Source organism: Actinia tenebrosa, unplaced genomic scaffold, assembly GCF_029948245.1.
Source record: "Actinia tenebrosa isolate PJP-AT-01 unplaced genomic scaffold, QUT_ActTen_1.0 PGA_scaffold14__42_contigs__length_11649687, whole genome shotgun sequence".
NCBI classification, from domain to species: domain Eukaryota; kingdom Metazoa; phylum Cnidaria; class Anthozoa; order Actiniaria; family Actiniidae; genus Actinia; species Actinia tenebrosa.
The window spans coordinates 7,227,852-7,251,837 of NW_028292574.1; the positions used below are offsets into that span (position 1 = coordinate 7,227,852).

General features: G+C 40.0%; 4 protein-coding genes across 5 annotated transcripts; 2 read left to right on the forward strand and 2 right to left on the reverse strand.

The window, feature by feature from the left end:
• Nucleotides 1–634: 634 nt before the first annotated feature.
• On the reverse strand, nucleotides 635–2,864 carry LOC116290587 (uncharacterized). The gene is made up of 2 exons (XM_089029358.1): nucleotides 690–2,864; nucleotides 635–640 (listed from the first exon to the last, which is right to left on the reverse strand). Exons 1-2 carry the CDS (start codon nucleotides 2,862–2,864, stop codon nucleotides 635–637), a joined length of 2,181 nt encoding a protein of 726 aa, XP_088885484.1.
• A 4,193-nt stretch (nucleotides 2,865–7,057) lies between these two features.
• LOC116290589 (uncharacterized) lies at nucleotides 7,058–11,430 on the forward strand. Its single transcript, XM_031697659.2, has 4 exons — nucleotides 7,058–7,835; nucleotides 8,168–8,384; nucleotides 8,877–8,963; nucleotides 9,327–11,430. Exons 1-4 carry the CDS (start codon nucleotides 7,830–7,832, stop codon nucleotides 10,853–10,855), a joined length of 1,839 nt encoding a protein of 612 aa, XP_031553519.2. The 5' UTR covers nucleotides 7,058–7,829; the 3' UTR covers nucleotides 10,856–11,430.
• A 7-nt stretch (nucleotides 11,431–11,437) lies between these two features.
• On the reverse strand, nucleotides 11,438–17,486 carry LOC116290588 (uncharacterized). Of its 2 annotated transcripts, XM_031697657.2 has the most exons (3): nucleotides 17,288–17,486; nucleotides 12,364–12,717; nucleotides 11,514–12,090 (listed from the first exon to the last, which is right to left on the reverse strand). In XM_031697657.2, the coding sequence occupies exons 2-3, from the start codon at nucleotides 12,617–12,619 to the stop codon at nucleotides 11,606–11,608; spliced, it is 741 nt and encodes a 246-aa protein (XP_031553517.1). In that variant the 5' UTR covers nucleotides 12,620–12,717; nucleotides 17,288–17,486; the 3' UTR covers nucleotides 11,514–11,605. The 2 variants fall into 2 exon arrangements, with proteins under 2 accessions (XP_088885731.1, XP_031553517.1); XM_089029605.1 differs by lacking the exon at nucleotides 12,364–12,717 and having other exon boundaries at nucleotides 11,438–12,090.
• Nucleotides 17,487–17,500: 14 nt separating this feature from the next.
• On the forward strand, nucleotides 17,501–18,126 carry LOC148911373 (uncharacterized). The gene has a single exon (XM_089029610.1). It carries the CDS (start codon nucleotides 17,549–17,551, stop codon nucleotides 18,089–18,091), a length of 543 nt encoding a protein of 180 aa, XP_088885736.1. The 5' UTR covers nucleotides 17,501–17,548; the 3' UTR covers nucleotides 18,092–18,126.
• The last annotated feature ends 5,860 nt before the right edge of the window (nucleotides 18,127–23,986 follow it).

Consider the following 23,986-nt stretch of genomic DNA (forward strand, 5'->3'; position numbering starts at 1 on the left):
GCAGGCATACCAAATAGTGAAAACAATGAGGTGAGGCACTTTATGACGGTTGGAGTGGACACGTCAGGACAAGGGAAAACAAACGGAAATCGAGAATACTCGTCAACAACATTCAGGAAGTATTTGTTCTTGTTGTTGGTAGGCAGTGGTCCTTTAAAGTCAATGTTGATCCGCTCGAAGGGTTGAGTGGCCTTTATAAGATGAGCTGATTCTGGGCGGTGGAATACCGGTTTACATTCACGGCAGATTGAGCAGGTGTTAACCGCCCTCTTAACATCCTCTAGAGAATAAGGCAAGTTTTTGGCACAAATAAAGTGCCAAAATCGAGTGATCCCAGGGTGGCAGAGTGCATCATGAAGCTGGTAGAGAGAATCATTGGCACTGGAGGCACATGTTGCTCGTGAGAAGGTATCAGGTGCAACATTCTCCCTGCCAGGTCGATATACTATGTCAAAACTGTAACAACTCAGTTCCATCCTCCAGCGCATGATTTTGTCGTTTTTAATCTTCCCTTGATGACGCTGATTAAACATGTAAGAAACTGATTTTTGATCAGTTTTCAGGGTGAAGTGAGACCCAGTAAGAAAATGTCTCCAGTGTCTAACTGACTCAACTATTGCCTGCGCCTCTTTCTCTACAGCTGAGTGTTTCAGTTCACTACCTTGAAGTGTGCGTGAGAAAAAGGCTACCGGCCTGCCCTTTTGGTTGAGGGTAGCAGCTATGGCCACATCAGAAGCGTCGGTCTCCACCTCAAATGGGACACTCTCGTCTATGGCGGAGACAGCAGCTTTGGCGATGATACTCTTTATCTCTTCAAATGCTCGTTCTGCCTCAGAGGATAGGGGAAATGATTTGCAGCTTGTAATGGGTTTAATCCTGTCAGAGAAGTTAGGAACCCATTGAGAATAGTAGGAGAAGAGTCCCAGACATCTATTAAGAGACTTTGAGTTTTGTGGCAGAGGAAGCTCTAGTAGTGGCCTTAACCTTTCGGGGTCTGGACTAATACAACCATTTTCGATGACGTACCCCAGTAATGGCAATCGTTGAGTAGAGAAGACGCTTTTGCTGTCGTTGAACTTAAGGTTGGCCTTTTGAGCAGCTTCTTGGAATGCCTTTAAATTGGCATCATGGTCAACTTGGTCTCTTCCACAGATGGTTATGTTGTCGATATATGGAAAAACAGCTTTGAGGTGATTATCTTCAACAAACGTTACCATCTCTCTTTGGAAGCACGCTACGCCATTGGTTACACCGAAAGGAAGCCGAGTGAACTGATAAAGTCCTCCTTTAGCTTCAAAGGCAGTGTAAAGCTTGTCATCTTCTTTTAGGGGTATTTGATGGTATGCACTTTGGAGGTCAAGGGTACTGAAGACCTTGTACTGAGCTATTTCGTTGACTATATCGCTGATCCGTGGCAGGGGAAATGCATCAAGCTGGGTGAATCGATTGATTGTTTGCGAGTAATCAATCGCCAGGCGCTTCTTGTGGTTCTCATCTTTTGTGACAACTACTTGGGCCCGCCAAGGGGACTGGCTTGGCTCAATAATGCCTTCCTTAAGCAGCCGATCTACTTCATGGCCAATGAAGGTCAGGTCATCCTTGCTGTATCGCCGAGACCTCGTAGCGATCGGATGGCAGTCAGCCGTGAGGTTTGCAAATGGCGATGGTGGCTCAATGTTCAGTGTGGTGAGACTGCATACAGACAGCGGTGGTTTTGTCCCACCATACTTGAACGTGACACTATCATGTTGAGACTGGAAATCGAGTCCTAAAATCAGATCCGAGCATAGTCCTGGCATAATTGACAGACGAAAGTCCTTATAAGTTTGTCCTTGGTATTTAATAGTTACAGAACAAGAGCCCTGGGTCTTTGTGCTTAACGAGGACGTTGCCATGGAGACCTGGCTGATCGCAGGGTTAACAGAGATAGCTGCTACTTCAACTAGGCTTGGATGTATGTAGCTCTCACTGCTACCACTATCGAAGAGTGCTTGCACTCTCCAGTCCTTGTTGACAACAACAGTAGCAGTTGACCTTTTAAGAGCTGGAGGAGTTCCTACAGTGGCAAGAGTAGGTGACCAGAGAGCAGCTGAAACTTCGCTGGGTTTAGAGGCTTTTCCTCGACAGGCTTTAGCAAAGTGTCCCTTCTTTTGGCATTTATTGCAAGTTGCATCTCTAGCCGGACACTTAGAACGAGGGTGTCTAGAATTTCCACAGAAGAAACACGTTGGATCAGTCGCTGCGAGTGTGGAACCTGACTGAGGGGAGTCGACTTGAGTTGGATTCTGAGGGACTATTTCTGGTGCTGCTGCTACAGCAGTGACAGGTTGAGGGGCAAAGTAACTTTCTGAGCTGCGCATAGCAGAGTCAAGTGCCCTGGCTTGGTCAAACATGGTTTTCAAATCCAAGGTTTTGTTTTCTAGCAACCTTTGACGGATCTGGTTAAAATGCAATCCCGAAATGAAGGCATCCCGTATGTATTCCTCACAATACTTGGTAGCGTTGACTGGTTGGAAGTTACATTCCTTGCTGAGAGTTTTCAGAGCCTGTAGATACTCGTCCAGGCTTTCACCCGTCTGCTGACGTCTAGTAGCCAGTAGGTGTCTCGCGTAGATTTCGTTGGTCGGTTTAACATAAATATTCTGAAGAGTTTCGATCGCAGACTCGTAGTCGGTACATTCTTCCACATATTCGAACACTGTAGGCGAGATAAAATTGGTAAGAACTCTAAATTTATCGAGGCCTTCTTCAGTCAAAACAGCGAGAAAGTTTTCGAAAGTTCGACGCCAGTGAATCCACGATTTTGATGCTCCAGCCGAGCTTGGATCTGCATGGAATCTCTCAGGCCGTAGAACTTTATCCATGGTTTATGCTGATTAAATTGTAGTGAAGTAACATAAGACAATTGCCGTGTTGTAAGGCTTTAATCAGCATTAACCTCATGCTTACACGAGTCAACTAAACATGGCGGCTTGGAGAGCAAGACCGCTGATCATAAGTGTCAGCGGCGCGACACAGGTATCCCGAAATATATATATCAATAATAACTTTTAACTAAAGTTATTCAAACAATAATTCTGAACAACAGTTGGGTGTCGATTGTCACTACACTACCAATATATTATTATTAATTTTCTACCAATGAATTATTATTGAATTTGATAAATGCTATAAATTATTTTTCACTATCATTAGGTATTTCTCAAGTGGAGAGACATAATAGAAACTGTTACAATATTAGCTTACGCAGTTGTAATTAGATACTTAGAGAAGTGATTGTTTGATTAAAGACGCATAACTATTTCCCCACCAACACGAACACGTCTTGAAACATGGTGTCAGAAATAAATTGGAAATAACGCTTCCAAAGTAGCTGAAAAAACCGTCAAGTTCCTACTGCCGAGGCATTGAAGAAGTAATATGTCAAGTAAGGAGGAAGCTTCGACCAGCAGCGGTCCACGAGGACCAATATTCACGTCGCATTTTCCGGTACCAACGCCGATGAATACCAAAGGAGATCAAGTAAACAATTGGGACTTCTTTAAACAACAGTGGGAGGACTACGAAGTCGCAACCGGACTGTACCAGCAAGACCCAAAGATACGACTAGCAACGTTTCGCTCTGTAATGGGGAAGGAATGTCTGCAAATATTCCTTAATCTCAAGTTAAGTGACGAAGAAAAGAACGACGTAAACACATGCTTAAACGCGCTAGAAGCCTACTTCAAACCAAAGCGCAACGTGGTGTACGAACGATATCTGTTCAACAGCTGTACTCAAGGCCCAGAAGAAACCGTAGATGGCTACGTAAATCGCCTTAGAAAATGCGCTTCATCATGTCAGTTTGGTCCGTTAACGGAAGAGCTTATCAGGGATCGACTCGTTCTTGGTATACGAGAACACGCAACAAAACTACGTCTTTTAAAAGAGGACAGTCTAGATCTCAACAAAGCCCTCAACATTTGCCGCTCAAGTGAATTAGCTAGCAGTCAGTTAAAAGCCATGAGTCTAGTGGATAAGACAAACAACGAAGAAATCAATGAAATACGAGAACGGAAGCCTAAATCTCCAAGCAAGCCAAGTGACAAGTACAACAACAGACGTTCCCACAGAACGCCAAGCGAGGACAGTAAACGAACTACAAGTCGACGAACGAGCAGTTGCAAGTGCTACCGCTGTGGTGGTTCTCAGAAACACAAGTTAGAAGACTGCCCCGCCTATGGCCGTGAATGCAAAACGTGCAAGAAACAAAACCATTTCGCGTCTGTGTGTAAATCGAGGTCAAGCAATGTCAAAGCGATGACAGCTGAATCAGGAGAATCAGAAGAAGGAGAATACTCATCCGACGAATTCACGTTGAAGATTGAAGAAGTTGGTTCGGTGAAAACGAAGGGCAAGCAGCTTTTTGCAAAGCTTGAGTTTATGAACACCAATTCCAGTTATAAAACGGATTTGGACTGCCAACTAGACACAGGAGCGACCTGTAACGTAATCAGCCACAAGGATGTAGCAATCATCAACCAAGACGGTAATCCGACGCTCAAGCAAAGCAATGTCAAACTACGATTGTTTGATGGATCAGTCATGGAAACATTAGGTGAAGTGACACTTAAGGTCAACGAAAAACATTGCTTCAAATTTCAGGTTGTCAACGGAAACCACAAACCAATTTTATCAGCCGAGACATGCCAACAATTAGATCTAATCAAGTTAAACATCGATCATCAAGTCCACGCGGTTCAAGAAACCGGAACTCTGCCCCTAACTAAAGAAAGTATCTTAAAAGATTTTCGAGACGTCTTCGAAGGATTGGGAAACATTGGTAACGCTACAATCGCAGTTGACCCAGATGTCACGCCAGTTCAACACGCGCCTAGAAGAATCGCAGTTACGCTTCGCCAGGAAGTCAAAACAAAGTTAGCTGAACTCGAGAAAAGGAAAATCATCGTCAAAGAGACAGAACCCACCGAATGGATCAGCAGCATGGTCGTTGTAGCCAAACCTGGAAAGATACGAATCTGTTTGGATCCCAAAGATCTAAACAAAGCGATCAAACGACCCAAATACCAAATGCCTACGATGGACGAGATGCTACCCAGACTCGGCAAGGCCAAAGTCTTCACAACGTTAGACGCAAAGGATGGGTTCTACCAAATCGGTTTGGACGAAGCTAGCAGTAAGCTTACAACCTTTTGGACCCCATTTGGCCGTTACAGATATCTACGCATGCCTTTTGGCGTCAGCTCAGCCCCAGAGGAATTCGAAAGCACCCTACACGAGCGACTGGGAGACCTAGAAGGCGTGGAAGTGCTCCGCGACGATATGTTAGTGGTCGGTTACGGTGACACATTAGCAGAAGCCAACAAAAACCATGACGAAAATCTGCTACGTCTGCTCAAGAGAGCAAGACAGATCAACTTAAAGCTGAACAGCAAGAAGCTCATCATGCGGAGAAAAGAAGTGAAGTTCATGGGACACATCTTGTCATCCACCGGACTCAAGCCAGATCCAGATAAGGTCAAAGCAGTGACCGAAATGCCAAAGCCTACCAACAAGCAAGAGACACTCAGCCTACTAGGCTTTGTAAATTATCTCTCCAAGTTTCTCCCTCGACTATCAGAAGTCGCACTGCCTCTTCGTGAACTAACCACAAAGAATGCAAGATTTGTGTGGTCACGCCAGCACGACAAAGCCTTCTCAGAAGTTAAACAACTCGTGATTGCGCATCCAGTACTCAAGTACTATGACATGAGCGAAGAAGTCACTATCCAATGTGATGCTAGTGAGAAAGGCCTCGGAGCAAACTTGCTTCAAAACGGCCAACCAGTAGCGTTTGCATCCCGAACTCTCACACCAGTTGAGCAACGCTACGCACAAATCGAAAAAGAATGTCTTGCAATCCAATCATCTTCGCTTGTGCAAAGTTCAGCCAGTACATCACACGGAGAGAGCTGATAACAGTAGAATCAGACCACAAACCTTTGCAAGCGATCTTCAAGAAATCCTTGTTAGCAGCACCCAGCAGGCTACAGAGGATGATATTACGCCTACAGCGATACAACCTGAACGTAACTTACAAGCCAGGACAACAAATGTACGTGGCAGATCACCTCTCACGAGCCTTCCTCGCAGACCAAGGAGAACCTGGAGACGAGTTCCAAGTGTTTGCGCTAGAACTAGAAGGAATCAACCCCCTCGACAATGTAAAGGTCACAAGTGAAAGGTTAGCGCAACTACAAAAAGCCACAGAGCAAGACCCTACAATGCAGTCACTTAAGAATACTATACTAATAGGATGGCCTGACGTACGTGACAAAGTACCAGTAGCTATCAGAGACTACTGGCATTTCCGAGAGGAACTGACACTCCACAACGGCATCTTATTCAAGAATCAACGCATCATCATACCTCGAGCCCTCAGATCTGAAGTAGTCGCGAGGTTACACTCAAGTCATCAAGGAATCGAGGCGTGTGCAAGGAAAGCACGAGATTGCGTTTACTGGCCAGCAATGAACCACGACATCGAAAATGCAGTAAAGGCTTGTCATGTGTGCTCAGAATATCAACCAAGTAACCCCAGCATGCCAATGCAGTCGCACGAAATACCCGACAGACCTTGGAGCAGACTAGGCACAGATCTTTTCACGCTGCAGAACAGAGACTATATAGTCTTGGTAAATTACTACTCAGACTACATAGAAATAAGTCCTCTGAAAGATACAACCTCAGCATCCATTACCAAGTTTCTGAAGGAACAGTTCAGTCGACATGGGATACCCGATGTGCTGGTATCCGACAACGGGCCTCAATACGTCAGCAACGAGTTTGCTGAATTTGCAAGAGACTGGGAGTTCAAGCATGTCACCTCATCGCCATACCACCCAAAGTCAAATGGAAAGGCGGAATCAGCAGTGAAAGTAGCCAAGAGCCTGCTCAAGAAAGCCATGCAAGACCGTAAAGATCCGTGGTTAGCCTTGCTAGATTATCGGAATACCCCCACTCAAGGAATGCAGAGCAGCCCAGTACAGCGCTTGATGTCTAGGAGAACAAAGGACACTAGTCCCCATAGCAACTAACCTTCTGTATCCCAAAGTAGCGGAAGGTGTGACAACCAAAATCCACCTTAAGCGCCAGAAAGCCAAAAGTCACTACGACAGACATGTAAAGGTCCTACCAGACCTAGAAATAGGCCAAGAGGTAAGAGTAGCGCCAAACCAGAGAGGCAAGCCCTGGGAAGTAGGGAACTGTAAAGAGAAACTCTCAGACAGGTCATACCTAGTTGAGTCGAACGGAGAGTTACTTCGCCGAAACAGACAGCTTTTAAAGCCCGTCGACGAAGCACCGAAAGAACCAGCTAGTGACACACAAGCATCACCAGAGGCAGACAGTGCAAGGACACCTCAAGTTCTACCTGCGTCAGAACCCGCGGTCAATCCACCTGTACTGCGAAGAAGTCAGAGAGTGGTTAAGAAACCTGATCGGTTTACTTGACTACCGAACATTTATAGGACACTGATTTTGTTACAGTTGAACTTTAATATCCACACAATCATTTCGTAGTTTAGTCAGCCATTTTGTTTGGTCATTTATTTTTTAAATCTTTAAAATCTTTCTATATCATCCCAGCCATGTATTTCAAACATTATAAAAGGGGAGATGTTACAATATTAGCTTACGCAGTTGTAATTAGATACTTAGAGAAGTGATTGTTTGATTAAAGACGCATAACTATTTCCCCACCAACACGAACACGTCTTGAAACAGAAACAATAAGGGATCGCGTGTTTAAAGTAGAAGAAGGAGAAGAAGAAGAAATTGATATATATGACATGGAGGTAAGGACAATGAAATATTGTATCATTGACTCTTTTTCCTTAGCTCATTAGTATATCATCTTTGCAGCTATCACATTACATATGCAAAGCAAAATGAGTCCTAATCTAATAAGTATGCACTTGAGAAAGCTTGATTTCTGTTAAACACGAAGGGTGTGAATGCACTTTAATTGGCCCTGGATTGTGTTCTCATTTGTACATCATTCTGTGCCTACACACACATTATAACTAAACAAAAAAATCCAACTTTAACATTGTAAAACCAATATTGCCATGCAAAAAAGAAAAAGAAAAATTCCACATAAAACAGATATGACTTATAATTTTTTCAGGCAAAAGAATGGGGTTTTCTATTAAGAGAGATGTTTGGAGACAGACTGGGCACTGGAGACTATGGACATCTGACCATAGAGCACACTGGCATGCTGTTTAGACGTTTTCGCTCCTTTTCTAAGTACTCCAACCAAGGTTTTGAGGCTTTACACAGACTTCAAAGACAAGTCTATACCCGTGCGACTAACCATGATGCAAAGCTTCCAGGAAAATCATGTAAGTATATATATTAGTAATGTATGTTTTCAATGTTGGTGTCATGACAATAGAGTTAAGTTCAGACTCTAATGACTAAGCCTCTGTCTATGTGTAACAATGAACAAACCTTATTATGTATCTCTGTCCAGTGCACAAAGACATGGCCCAAGAATCATTTTCCACAAAAACATATACAGCTTTGTGAAATTGTAGGGTTTCTGAACATGTTATCATTATTTTATCATTGCTGTTTCTTTGTTAAGATATTTCAAAAAAGGCTCATACTGGGAAATCCCAGTTACCTTATGTAGATATCACATGATATATTAATGTTGACAATATTGCATCATTTAAGTGCCCTAATTCTATTGCATCTTTCAAGTATTGTGAGACATTATTATGGAGTGAACAGGTTGTAAAAAATATATAGAACTTTTCACTGTACAAAATAGCCCTACATTTTATATGTTGTAGTATAATGAATATCTTGCATTTTTTTTCTTTTTACAGTGGAAGATATCCTTATTCACCACTATGCCGAAAAGCTATTGTTCTTCAGGCTGTGTGTCACCAATGCTATTGAATGTCACAATGAAGGTTAGTATTACAAAATCTTAATTATAGAGAGGTGATCATTAATTTGTTTCTCATGAATATATCTCATGTCACCTGCATGATTAAGCCCCTACATAGTATCCTTCTCAAAATTCTATTTGACACAAGATGATGCTTATTCTAGATGGTTGTTACAAAATCCATTCTTGTGATTTATGGATACCAGTATTTCATGTATATAGGAAATAAATAAATAATAGAAACAAGAACGTCAAATATCAGAGGTTCATACAGTAGATACTTAAACCCATCTAAAAACGAAAACATTATACTGGTTTATTTATAGTTTACTTATATGTTAAGCAACCCCTAAAACCTTTTTTTGTGTTTGTTTGCTCCAAACAGGAAAACCTTTTCACTTTCGAGGTTGTGGCTGGAAAAAGAACATATGTCCTATGCTAAATGATGATATTAGATGGTTACACCTAATGAAAGATCTTTCAGCTAGCATTATGGGGGATGATTATCTTCAATATTATTTTGATAAAAATAGTGGTGTTAAAATTGTTGAAGATATGATACCACACGCCATTTACAACCATGAAGAATGGGAAGCAGAATATGGTCTCAAAATGAAAAAACATCACTGCATGACAATTGGCAATGAAAGTAAAGAACCTCCAGTCAAAAAAAGGAAATCAAAGAAATGTTTATTCAGCAGTGACAACGATGGCACACAAGATACCAAGACAGACACCAGCCCTAAAGTGATTCCATCAAAACCTAATGGTTTCCAACTTGATTCTCCAGTTAACTCCTTATCATCCAATAGAAACCTGAAGCTATGTCAGTCCAATATGATGGCAACCCGGTGTCAGCTAGCTAATATTATTTTACCCCCTTCAAAACGTATTGGTAACAATGACATTGAAATCATACTTTGTCCTGCTACTGTTCCATATTCTGATCCATATTCTATAACATGTATTCCATCCAAGACATCACTTGAATACAGTGAGAAGTTAATAGCAGATCTCCACAAATCAAACACAGCCAATATCCAAGGAATATCATTTAGAACCATTGGCACTTTTCATCCTGACCATCTTTCAGTCTTTCACAAGTTTCACCAAGTGCAAGAGATTTCAAATGATGTGTCATTTGAAGTGCAGTGGCTAAATATTGATGATGGGCTAGATAAAGAAGACATCATCAAGTTATCTTCAGCACTATGGGATAATAAGCCTTCAAAAGTCATCATAGCAATTACTCTGGCATATACTCTGGCAATTGACACGACTTCATTTGCAAGTCTTGTCGGAGAGAGATACCTGGACAACATGACAATTGATGTTTGTCTCAATAAGTACATGTGGGAATTGAAAGGCCAGAACTCAGCACTAGCTACACTAGTAGTTCCAACTCTAGTATGGACATGGGAATCTGCTAATAACCATCAACATCTCAAAACTCAGATTGAATCTTGCATCACTCATTGTCAAATTTCCACAACACACAATCTTCAGATAATCATACCTGTATACATGGCATCATTAAAACACTGGGGGATAGTCTATGTGGATTTTAGTCAAAGGCAAATGCACTTTGATGATGGCTTGAGAAAGAATATTCCCAGAGGTTTACAAAGGTCATTACAACACATACTAGATGCTTTCCACGAGGTGATTCCTGGAACAAATGCAAAATGGTGGAATAACTCAGCTACATTCAATCGACTAGGAATGCCCAGACAGGATTCAAGGGATGCACTTCAAAACAACCAGGGATCTGGAAGTTGTGGCATAGGTGTAATTTTAGCTGGAAGAGACCTAATGGCAAAGGGTAACAGTGCTATTCACAATTTCACATGGAATTTTGGCCAGAGTAGACTTCTAAGAAAAAACCTTATGCTCAAAATTTTACAATGGTCATGAAAGTCATCTTATTACTGAACTGATTGCATAATATTATGTACTGACAAATGTATTTTTGATCATAAAATATTTCAGTCTATTCCCATCCTAATAAGATTCAAAATTTGAAAATATGTATTGCTGTGCTGTCAATAATTCCATCTGTTCTTAAGGTGGCACGCCCGAGAGCAGTTTAACAGAAGTTACTAGGTGGCACGCCCGTAAATCTGTTAATGGAATTTATTGAGAGCTGGTGAACAAGTCTGAATTGATGAAATCCCATATTAATCAAATCCTTTCGTTTTTCTTTTTCTAACCTATATTTGAAAAGATATAATCGCAAAAACTCCAGTAATAATAATAGTGTGATTAGGCAATCTAAAAACAAGAAGGTTTTTCTTGTGAATGACATTCATGATGTTTGTTATCTTGTATTCATATATGTATGTAAACAATTGAAGTTGCATATATGTAAATATGCAAATAAATAAACTGTTCTCAGATAGACAGACATACAACCAGACAGATAGATAGTACCATATTCTCTAAAATTATTGTTATAAAAATTTTATCACTAATTAATCCATTTATTTTTAACATAAACTTAACAATAATATTAGAGAAAAAGAGAAAAATACGATATCAATTGAAATATAGATTGACCTTAAACACAGGGAAGATAGATAGTATTAGATGGATTGCAAATAAGAGCAAACAGTTTTGTAGTATAATATTAAAGCCTATACAAAATTTAATGGTCAATTTACTTAATTACATATGAACCTTATTGACAAAGAAACGTAAGGTGAGTTTACCAAAAGCAGTTTTGTAAATGGCAGGCCACCACTGCAGCTCAAATTCTCTAGTCGCCCTGCCTTCGCCTTGACATATTGTAAGTGAGCTGCGGACATTTGGTTGTGCTTTTTTAGACTTCATCTCACCGGCCCTTCTCTTGGCCGCCCTTAGTGCCTCACGGGGATCGTCGAGGTCGTAAGGGTCGTTCGTTACCAGTTCTCCAGCATTTGTGTATGCTGCTTTCAGCTGTAGAACCACATCACTTTGTTCATGAAACAGTTCGATGATTGGCTGTTCGTCGAAGAATTTGTATGAGAATCGAAGCGATCGATTGACTATCATAGGCTGTTTTAAATGGCTCATCTTTCTCACAGCATCTGTATAAGGTCCATTTAGCTTCCACAACATGCGATGGAAAAATTCTTCAGGCACTTGGAAGACCTCGACTCGGAACCAGCGGCCTAAAACAATAATAATAAAAAATTGTCTTATTAGTTTTTCAATAGTTTTTCAACGTTTTTTAGGGTGGTCAGGGGAGGGTCGGCATCACTTTTCGCTCCAAACGTTTAGAAATTTACGAAACACAACATTTTGAGTGACGTAAAAGTGACGTATAAGATCACTTACGAGATTCTACATATACAGCGAAAAACTGTTGATAACACAATCAAACATTAGACTGGCTAAAACTCAAGCTGCTATTCTGTTTTTCTTGTTTATGTGTGTGTGCTTACCTCTAGATTTTGGATGGTGTGCACCGTTTACTCTTTCAACTAGGCAAGCTAGCCATCGTAAATAATTCGCCCGTACAACGGCATCGGCAATCTCACAAGCCACCGGGACAGTAACGTCTTTCTTTGAAGAATCAAAGAATCTTGGCGTGTTGCGCAAGCCTTGATTATGTCGCAGATAACAATGTTTCTCCAGAGTTCTAGTTGAGAGAAAATATCTTTCACAGTAGACACATTGACATTGAATTTTAAAAGACATTGTTGTGTTTGCTGTGTCAGCTGTTGAAACCACGAGCAGCTACACGTGCATGCACAGTACTTTAACATCGAAGCTGTCAATCTGTATTACATCGGAAGCTGTCATTTAGAAATTAGGTAATGTGAGACAAGGCTTTGTTTCGATTGACTATTATTCACATAACTGTGCTTTAAAATGGACGAGATTACAAAGACTCAAAAGCGTTACAGTCGCAAACATACAAAGGAAGAGCGCAAAGCGGAAAAACGAAGATACAAAGAAAGACAGAAGCTACTAAAAAAGGCTACTAAACCTGCAAAAATAAACCAAGGTGTACAGACAGAAGCAGTCCAAACTTCAACTTTCACCGCCAGAGGTCATCACATGGTAAACCTGGCCAAGCAAGCCACTATTAGAAAAAACGACCAAGTTCCTAGCACTGCTCAATCTAATAATATTTCGTCAATAACTCGAATAAACAGAGACGATCTCACAACACAAAAACAAGAAGACATCATCGGAAGTGGAAGCTACGGGACATGCTATAAGGCATACTACCGAGGAAACATTCCTGTGGTTATAAAGGAGTTCAAACCATTATTGAGCAAAGCTGAAGTGATTCGTGAAGCTACTGCAATACTAAATATTCAGAAAATAGAACACCACCCATGCCTTCCTCTACTACTTGGTATTAATCTGAACAAAAGCCCCCCTCTTTTAGTGACTCAATTTCATGGGGCTGAAAACGATACTTCACATACTCTCTCTAAAGCCATACGAAGTAAACTACTTAAGTCAAATGAACAGTGGCTCGACATTTTAATACAGCTCGTAAAAGCTGTAGGATTTATCCACACCCGCGGATGGATTCACAACGATCTTAAAGAAAATAACATTGTTTTGCACAAAATAACCGAAATGGAATGGAGACCAATCGTGATTGATTTTGGCAAGAGTGTTAAGGTATTGGAAGCTAAATGTTGCAAGCCTAAAGAGAAGAATTACTACTGGATTGCACCAGAAGTCCTAGAGGGACGCAGTCCACCGTTGCAATTAAGTGACATTTTTTCGTTAGGCTTTATTATTAAATTCGTTTTTAGGAAACTTTTCACTCATAAATTGGCCGACTTCGTATTCGAATCATGCTTGATAAAAGCTCCTCATTTACGTATGACAAGTGCTCAGAAACTAGCTGCAACACTAATAAGTTACAAAAAGGCAAGCAAGTAACTTATTTTAAAAACCGACTATAGACCGACACTAGAGAAAAACGGTTCCGCATGCGTGCATTTTAGCACGTTTTCTAAGAATTTTGAAGAGTTTGAGTGAGAAAATAAATGTTTAGTTTTCTCCAAGTATACTTGTCAGACCAAGTTACGTTATTGACAAACACAATATGAAAGAATTACCCTTAAATTTCAAACATGGACACTAGATTTTGGCACTTTGTGAAGTCCAATTTATCAGGCACGTTTGAAAGTTAAATTTACTGTTTTGACTAATTTGCATACGGATTCAGAGCATATGCTCGTGTAATCTTCCGATCAAATTACAGAAGTTTACAGTGATTTACAAAAATGTATAAACAGCCTATTTATAAATGTCAGTGTGAATACTTGAAAGAGATATAAAACAAATATAAAATTAATATTACGATACGGCGGACGGTTCAATTGTTGTATTAGGCAGAGATAACGGTCAAGATACGAAAAACGGTTCAGTTTACTATCATACGAAATCTACTCGTATGTAAACTATTCTAAATAATCGTGAGTCTGTATATGTTGATATATCTATATTTCAAGTGTGTGTATATTTAAATCCTTAATTTTGATATTAGCAATATTTTCCTTAGTATTAATTGTACGTGGATACGAATAAACACTTATCTATCTTCTGTCTATCCGATCTTTAATTGCATGAAATTTTTTTTTCTTACACTTTTAACGATTTTACGTGAGCACATTCCAAGCACGAATTCTTGGTAGAGCGGTCACACTACAAGCACTTTGTAGTCATGGCGATAATCCTCTTAGCGCAGACCTGCAGCGCAAATGTGACCTCGGCCATATTATCAAACATCTTAATCTCCACGGGATTATAACACCCTTAAGATACGGTTTGACAACTCAATGACAGAAAAGCTGGTCCCCTGGGTGGATTTTTTTCCTTAGCCATAGCTCCTCGTGTCTCGTGTGTAAACATATGATGGATTAGCTGTCTCAAAAAGGAATCAAGTTAAATTAATTTTTGGTCCAGTGAACTCGTGAATAATACACTGAATTTTTTTTTTCGTTTGCTAGGTCCCCAACGCAAGAAAACAAGAACGGCAAGCGAACCTAATCGGCCCAGAACGTTTCCTGTGGCTGAAGATCCTGTGAAAATATCCGATCTTTTACCAGACCAACAAACTACCAACACCGAATACCATCGACACTGGAACAGAATAAGAACGCGATTCTCGCGAGATAACAGATTGACCAACTGGTATAACTATCGCCTTCCTTCACTTAACCCAGACCATCTTATCAGTTATATTCACCAAGTTTTCAGAGATCAGTCCACCGTCTTCAAGCTCAATATATCCTTTGGATATATACTACGAAACACTGTTACCGATGAAGTACAATATCACTATGCATCCAGAAACAATAATAATGTATTTGAAACACCTTTCCAAGTGGTCAACGAAAGCGACCTACAGCCGATTGAAAACGAATTACGAAATCTAGATATCTTAGAATGGGCTCGTCAACAACAACCATCATCCAAGTGGACAGTTGATAGTATCACTAACATCACTTTTTTCCCTACAAACATCCCTCGTCATCCCATTGGCTGTGGTAAATGCCTTCCACATTATATCGTCGAAAACCGCGGTATCGTGCCTCTAGACTGTGAGAAAAAGACTGGTCAGCCCTATTCAGACAACCTATGCTTCTTCCGTGCACTTTCACTTCACAATGGGTGCCATCCAAGAAATTTGGAAAGAGAAGCAAAATGGTATTATCGAAGGTAAGTGAACTTTCTTTACTTTAAACAGCTGTATGAAAAGTTTGCTTAGAATATATGGATGTTTACCTATGTTTTGTATTCAATGTTTAGTCATTTCGACGTTTGTTGTAGTCATATTTGGTTCAATATGCTGTATTTATTTGTATGCAATGTTCTTCATCTAGTCTGTGTCATTTTGTATGTAATAAATTGTACGAGTGTAAAAGACTATTAAGATTATTCTTTTTGATTATTTTCAGGTATCAACAAACCAATCCAGACGATGAGTTCAACGGTGTGACACTGGAAAGCCTGCCTGATCTCGAAACCCTTTTTCAAGTTAATATTAATGTTTATTCCCTGGTAAAGTCCACCTCTCATGATGATGACGAAAACGACGAAAATGAACAAAGAGAGGTCACCGCACAACTCATTCAAAGATCACATCGAAAGCATCCCTCCACGCTCTATCTCAATCTCCACGGGAATCACTTTTCATATATAACAAGTTTTGACACGCGAAAACGTGTCAAATGTGCTGGGCACATTGGATACTTTGAATAGATTAGAAGACTATTTGGGATTTAGTCATTGTAAGACAGAAGAAAGTCCGTGAATTCGGTTTGAATATTTTTTATTACGGTCAAATCGAACCAGCATAAACGAGTCTTGGTCGCAAACCCCAAAGCAAGCCTCCGTCTCTCTGAGAACCAGTGTTATGGTGGCTCCATCGGCTCAAAACCACCTCACAAAACATTATTGAACAGAAGATTCTCCATCTACAGAAAAAGTTTGGTCTCCAAAAAAATTTACCTCAGAATACCCTGCGAGCAGAGTCTCCTTTACCTTCCCCCGAGTGAGAGAAAGGAAAGAAGACCCTTTCCTTTCTCTCACTCGGGGGAAAGGTAAAGGAGACTTTGCTCGCAGGGTAACCTCAGAATGGAAATATTACGAAAAACGTATCTCTTTCCCTACGCTTCTTAGTAAATTTGCCCCCCAAACAATATGGCGTCCGAAACCGTTGAGCAGTTGATCATAGCTAGGAATAGGTAATCATAGCAAGGGAGAGGTGAGGTATAAGTGTGGAATACTTCTATGGGAGACTATACGTATGAGCGACTATATGACATTCTACCATGAAGTACATCCCTTCCAAGGAAAACAAACACTCGATCGATCGATAAAAGTCAATAAAATACAGAAACTGGACGACAAACTCGATGGAGATTCAATGTTTTGGCTGGTTTCAGGTGGTATCAAGATGGTTTCAGGTCGTTTTAGGTGGTTTCAGGTGATTTTAGGTCGTTCCTTGTTTTAGTAAATACCAATAGTACTATTTTAGATCAATGACGCAGTAGAAATTCCTGGCCCGCTCCCATTCAAGCTTACGGCATAAAATACGTTTTTGTCATAAAAATATTCGACTAGAAATAAATATGTTTTGCTAATCAAACCAAATATCATTTTTCTTGTTAATAAAATAATATAAAACTCGTGCGAGTACTATTTTACATCAATGACGTAGTAGAAATTCCTGGCCTGTCCATTTACAATCTTTTGTTTACGTAACTAATTCGAGTTGTATCAAAGAACAAAAATCGCACTTAAAGTTTCTAATTTAGCTCCAGTTTCTAATTATCTGCTTAGAATACTACCAAATTAAGTTTAAAGTAAGTTGGATTAAGGCACTCTTACCACGAAAACCACATATGTTCAACCTCTTTCGCCTCCTCCGTGTCCTGATCTTACAGATCTCAACGTGCATTTTCACCTCGTGTTTCACTAATGTCAATCATGACGAGGTCCACCAATGGCATTCGTAACACTAAATTCCGATCATACCTAACTCACCAAAAACAAATGTACTGTGCCCATAGGCCCAGCACAAAAAATATGAAAGTTTATTCCAAATAGTACTTATGCTCCTGATGTGGCAAGTTTTGGAAAGATGGCTTTATGCTTAACCGACATGAAATCACCTGTAAAGGAAAAGTAAAACACGTCTTTCCCGGCAGCACCTACAAGACAGCCAAGACTGTCTTCGAGCAACTAGAAGATGTTGGAGTTGTTGTACCTGAGAATCTACGTTACTTTCCCTACCGAGCCGCCTTTGACCTGGAGTGTTACTTTCAAGATAACCACGAGCTTAACAATACACATAAATTAACATGGGAGAAAAAACACGAACTGTTAAGTGCTTCTATTTATTCTAACGTTCCAGGATATGATCATCCGTACTGCATTGTTACGGATGGTGACTCTGAAGCCTTAGTTAAACGATTGATGGAGTATCTAAGTGAAATCAGTAATACCAGCTATCATCTATTATTACAAAGTTATGAATCCATATTTGAAGCACTTGATGAAGTAGTGAACGAGTTGACAAATGAAAACTTTTCAGACTCTGGCATGAATGAAGATGATGATGATGATGACAACGGTAACGAGGAATCTAGCCATGGTCATTATATAATAGCCAATTTAAGAGTGAGTGTCTGAGAAAACCGGGCAGGTCGAACGGATGGGGGTCGGCCGATTCTTTTCATACTTCGGCTGCTTTATACATTTGACTAGCTATGTTGAAAATGAATATTATTAGATTTGAAATCCCTTTCGTTCTTGAGATCGACCACCCCCCCTTAAAATGCGACCGGCGGCGACATTAAATTTTTATCTGTCACGGCATCCGAAGATAAACATCACAGTTTCACATTAAACGTGTTGGAAACCGATCCAAACTTCGTATTCTTTTTAATAAAGGACTAAGTTATACCTCCAAGGCCAAAACGAATTAAAAGAAGTCTTTTCAGGAAAATTATGAAGTCAAAAATTTGCATAAAGCAAAATTCGATGATTCTCGCTTCGCTGAAAAAGCCTTTTTTAAAAATCGAGTTTCTCCGGTCGGCGGCGTTTGTTTAAAACAAAACAAAGTTCCCCGTTCTCAGCGTTATTTCTTCTTTCACCCCATGTTTTTAATTTTTTGGGATCTTTAAATGCCTTTGAAATATGAACTATTTTCAGGACCATATTCATCGCTAATTACTCTAAATGAGCATTCGCGTCACGCAATGTCACCTGTTGACAAACTACATTTTAGAAGATTTTTTAGACTTTTTAACTTCCTTTTTTAAGCATTAAATACCTTTTCTAATTCAATCATGTTATAACTTTTGTGTATACAATCATATTTTGAAGTTAAACTCAGTGCGAGTGAATTATTTTGAAAACTTTGATCATTACGCGTGTTAAAAAGCATGCAGTTTGTTGGTTACACCGTCAATTAAAAAGTGTCGCAAGTCTGAATTCGTGTAGTAAATAAATCTAGAGTTCTACATGATGAGTTGCTCTTTCTTAAGCGACGCTTCACTATGTGGTGCTTCTCGTGAAAACAATGAATACACAACAGTTATACCAGTAACATCTTGTACCAATGACTTGAGCAGTCATTTATCGGCACTGGGGATAAGCAAATGGATCGGGCGAAAGAAAGAAACAAATTTAGTTAAAGAAGTCGATGTCCTGTTGAATCGTGCCGGATTGATATTTTGCAGTGAAGAAGAAGTTCTAAAATTAACAGTTTGTCCTAGACATCGTCATCAATTTACTGTCGGATGGGATGGAAGAAAACGGCATTCTTGCTTTCATAGCAAACACGTTGGTAAGCGAAAGAAAGAGGTGAATCCACGTCGCATTAATTTAGAAATGTCGCGAAGTCTTCTAAAGTTCGAAAATCAAATCATTCCTATTGGAGCAGGTAAGTCTTCACTACAAAAATGAAATATTTAGAGACACCGAATTGATGAGAAGGATGCATGCAAGCTGTCACAAAACATATCAATCTGTTTTGGCAATTTGTACGCGTGTGCTTCGGTGGTCTTAAGGCTGAAATATTGAAGAAATAGAAAACGCGCGCGCGTGCTGTGTGCTGTCATAAAGCACGCGGGGTTGACAGAACACGAGAGAAGTGTTAGGAGAAGCACGACGCGCAGCGGAGTGCTTCTCGACACTTCTCGAGTGTTCTGCCAACCCCCAAGTACTTTATGACTGCACACAGCACAGCAAGCAAGTTTTTTATTTCTTTTATAAAATACAAATTACAGTGATAGATTGGAATGACGCAACGGAAAGTGGCTGCCTACTTTTGAACGTTCAAATTGAGCCCACGATGAGCGCGCGCTCGAAAACCGCTGAAAAATCTACAAGATTTTATTGAAGAACCATACGCGTTTTGAGATTCAACAGGGCAAAACCCTCAAATATTGCACGGGACTCTATTTTTTAATAGCTCATTCGAAAAAAACTCCTATAAAACTAGGTTATATCAACATTTTAGAAAAAGTTTAAATCAGTAACACATGAAAAAATAGATTTTTGTAGGGATTTGTGTTCGACTTTATGAGATTTTTTAAGAGCACCGAAACTACAAAATATGACAAATCAATGTATCCCTTTGTTTTTTTTTTGTCGAAACTATCCACGTATTATTGTAAAATGATTGACTAGCCTTCATTCGTGCAATCATTTAGTCTGCAAATAACTATCATCTTATGAATCTTAATTTTTTTCTAATCACTTCCGGTGGCGCAATTTTTACTCCAAAAGCTCGTGCGTAGGCTTCCATTAAATGCTGATTATCTCGAAAACGTGCTCGGGACACCCTATTTTTCTTTCCAGATTTGGAATCAGCATTAAATTTTAATTCGGAAAATCGAAGTTTAAAAAAAAGTTTAAATAAGATTCCAAAAGTAGGCAGTCACCTTAAAGCACGCGCTCCAAATCAATCATAACAGTTATTTTATAAACATAATTAAACATAATTGAATGCTTGTATGTTGATAATGCGTATGTTATCGTTATCGTTATTGTTATTATTGATATTTTATAATGCAAAGACAGCGACCGCGGAGACGATGGGGCTTGGGGGGCGGGGAAGGGTGGGTACTTTATAGCATAATCTACTTCGACATTCAAAATGAAGAACATATCTAATGTAATGATGAGGTATAAAGCTTCTACACTAGGCAAAAAGACGGCAATATATATCATTTCTTTGTACACCGGAGTAAACTTATAATGCAAAAGTATTGTGATTTGTAAACAAAAAATCAAATTTCAATCTTAAATAGATGAGTCAGGCCGTAAAATAAAAACATACCTAACCTATCATGACCATGAATTGTAATGTTAATACATAGAACAAACAGTGGCTGTTATCAAACAACGTTGATGCTATATATATACAAATAATTAACAGCGTTCTTTCTGGCATTCAAGTTATCGTCTAAGCTGCAACAGATTATATCTTCATCTCTTCCAGTTCTTTGTTCAAGCTGTAGAAAGCGTCACTACCAGTTGAAAAGAACTGGAGAACACGAAATGAAAGTAAGTTTAACTATTTATTTATCTGCTTGAAGGATCTCTCATTCCCCGCACGCATGTTTTGATTCAGTCAAATAATTTTCCAATCTCTTACCCAGAGTCCGCGTCACTTACTTTCTGTCTGCGGCGAACGTAACGCAGGCTCTGAGTACAAGATTCGTCAATTTCTCGCAAATGTTCGTGTAAAAGGTATAGACTCTTTTGCTCTAAGGACTCATATAATATCTGATGTCTATAGACTTCAGAAGATCACGAAGAGTCAGTACCTGTTGTAAGCACGAAAGAGGGAGATGAGCACACGAAAGAACCAAGCGATATGCTTGTGGACAGCACCATTCAAGACCTATCAATGCTTTCAATTGAAGATGAAGATCAGGAAGAAGCAAGTATATGGATGGACGAGAAAGAAATTCAGCATCAGAAGAGGGAGCTTTTAAATAATACCTTTGTCCAACTGTCAGACGGTCGCAAAAGTCCGTTGTCATCGATTCTAAACACTTCATGGGAAGAGGTTTCAAATACCCAGAAAAACTATTACGTACGAAAGGCTAAAGAGCTTGTGGAAACTGCATTGTCTGTAATTGCACCTGGACAAGAAGAGCAACTTTGGAATTGTCTGCGGTATACAGACGTAGTTCCAGACAAAGGAAGTCCTAACAACAAAACTACTAACCTTGAAAGAGGTGTAGTTGATACTCTGATTTCAGCTTATGAAGAGGCAGACAACTGGCAAACCAAACGACTGTTTTTATCGCTGTTTGCTAACGATTTTAGTAAAGCAGAACTTGCGCAAATGATACCGGGCATTTCCAAGTGGAGAATCGACAGTGCGCGAAGACATACGCAAGATGTAGGTGTGGGAAAACCTGTAGATAAGAAACCAATTTATCGTACCCGTCTTGATCCCGTGAAAACCGACCACTTTATTGACTTTATATCTAGACCATGCTTCCTCCAAGATGTTGCATACGGGACTCGAAATCTTAAAATGGATTCCGGTGGGCACGCTGTTATTCCTGCAGTTATTAGAACACTGATACCATCAAGGATTATCGCTCAATATAAGTCATATTGTAGTGATATACAATTTGAACCGGCAAGTGAACGAACACTGTTCAGAATCTTAGAAGTATGCTCGGCTTCTATGCAAACTTCGCTGCACGGCCTCGACTACTTGGTAACCGAAGGCGTCCAAGCATTTGAATCACTTGAGTGTATCGTGGAAACTCTTTGGTCATTAGGAAATGTAAGTGAAAGTTGGTACAAAAGGTGCAAGCAACAGTTAAAAGATGGAAGAAGGTACTTAAAATCAGATTTCAAAGTTCATGTTGGCGACAAGGAAAGGAGCGCTGATCACTGCATTGTGTTTTCATTGAGCGATGCCACTGATTCTTCATTTAAGAAAGCATGCAGCCATTATGAACATGAAATCACATGCCACGTCTGTCAAGAAATAGATGATGTTATTGAGGAAATCAATCAGAAGATAACCGAAAATGGCTCATGCACGAATGATGATTCAAATGCACGACTAAAGTTTGAGCATAAACACGCAAAGGAGGCAATTTATTCTTGGAAAGCCCACAATCTACGAACAGTTAATCAAGCGATTGCAAAGCAAGATATTCTTTCTAAGCTGAGTTCTAATAGCTGCCTGATTATTATGGATTGGGCAATGAAATGTTTACCCATGTACTTTAGAGAAACAATGAAGGATTTTTTCGGTAAGAGAGGAATTAGCTGGCACGTAAGTGCAGCGATCCTAAAGCAAGATGGCGATTTCATTGTACAATGCTTTGTTCACATCGTTCAACATAGTTGCACCCAGGACTGGTTTGCAGTCGCTTCTATTATTGAGCATTTATTGGAAACGATTAAGATTGAACAACCACAAATCACGGAAGCTTATCTTCGAACTGACAATGGGGCTTGTTATCATAATGCCCCTTTGATTTTCGCTCTGTCATCTATTGGCACAAGAACAGGAATTGGAATTAGAAGATATGATTTTTCCGCGCCCCAGTCGGGTAAAGATATGTGCGATCGTAAGATTGCGCCGATGAAAGCTCATATTAGGAGATACGTTAATGAAAAGAACAACGTCACCACAGCAAGCGACATGAAGAAGGCGCTGGAATCACATGGTGGGATCAAAGGCTGCAAAGCTGCTGTTGTAGCTATTAACACCGCTAATGAACGTGGCACTGAGCATAAACTTAAAGGAATCAGTAAGCTCAACAACTTCGAGTTTAAAAAGGAAGAAATCCAAATGTGGCGTGCATATGATATTGGCTGCGGCAAGACTGAATCACTTGAAGGAAAACAGACTCAAGGAAGGACTGGTTTGACAGTTATAGAGCCGTTCGGATCTACACCACCTTCATATTTGACATCCAAACGAGTTGCTTCTAAACATACGCCGAAATCTGAAGTTTTTTCTGTCATGTCCCAGGGTGTGTGCTTACCTTTGCTAGCGAGGACGACGCTGAAGCTCATATGGATACAGGAGTTCATAATCTTGTTCCAGAAATAGAAAGTTTTTATGATTCCGTAAGACGAAAATGGGCTCAGAATGTTGGAGAAATGGTTTCCACCACAGGAGAAGTAAATTTTGCAACCACAGACAAAACCGCTACCAATCCATCAACTGCAAACAAATCAGGTCCCAAAGAGAGAGTATCACAAGGATGGGCACTGAAAAGCCAGAAGGCCGGTGCAAAATTCGCAGCTCATGTCAGAGCATATTTGATAGCGAAATTCAATGAAGGCTTGGGGAATGGCCAGGAAGCAAGTCCAGCAAACGTTTCTAGAGAGATGCAGAGGGCAACAGACTCTGAGGGGAAACTACTCTTTACTCCAGAAGATTGGAAAACACAAAGACAAATAGCCAGCTTTTTTTCACGCTTATCAGCACTGCAAAGAAAAAGCGAACATCCGGTGACCGTCGATGAAGAGGAAAACTTAACTGAAGGAGATTACAGAGAATTGGAGGCTAACATCGCCAATGAGGATCTC

Bases quoted from the DNA above. Each gene is read 5' to 3' on its own strand.
- LOC116290587 (XM_089029358.1), bottom strand. From the start codon at position 2,864: ATGGATAAAGTTCTACGGCCTGAGAGATTCCATGCAGATCCAAGCTCG.
- LOC116290588 (XM_031697657.2), bottom strand. From the start codon at position 12,619: ATGTCTTTTAAAATTCAATGTCAATGTGTCTACTGTGAAAGATATTTT. The intron at 12,091-12,363 runs GTAAGCACACAC...TTATTGTTTTAG, and splicing joins ACACCATCCAAAATCTAGAG to GCCGCTGGTTCCGAGTCGAG.
- LOC148911373 (XM_089029610.1), top strand. From the start codon at position 17,549: ATGCTTAACCGACATGAAATCACCTGTAAAGGAAAAGTAAAACACGTC.
- LOC116290589 (XM_031697659.2), top strand. The intron at 8,385-8,876 runs GTAAGTATATAT...TTCTTTTTACAG, and splicing joins AAAGCTTCCAGGAAAATCAT to TGGAAGATATCCTTATTCAC. The intron at 8,964-9,326 runs GTTAGTATTACA...TGCTCCAAACAG, and splicing joins TATTGAATGTCACAATGAAG to GAAAACCTTTTCACTTTCGA.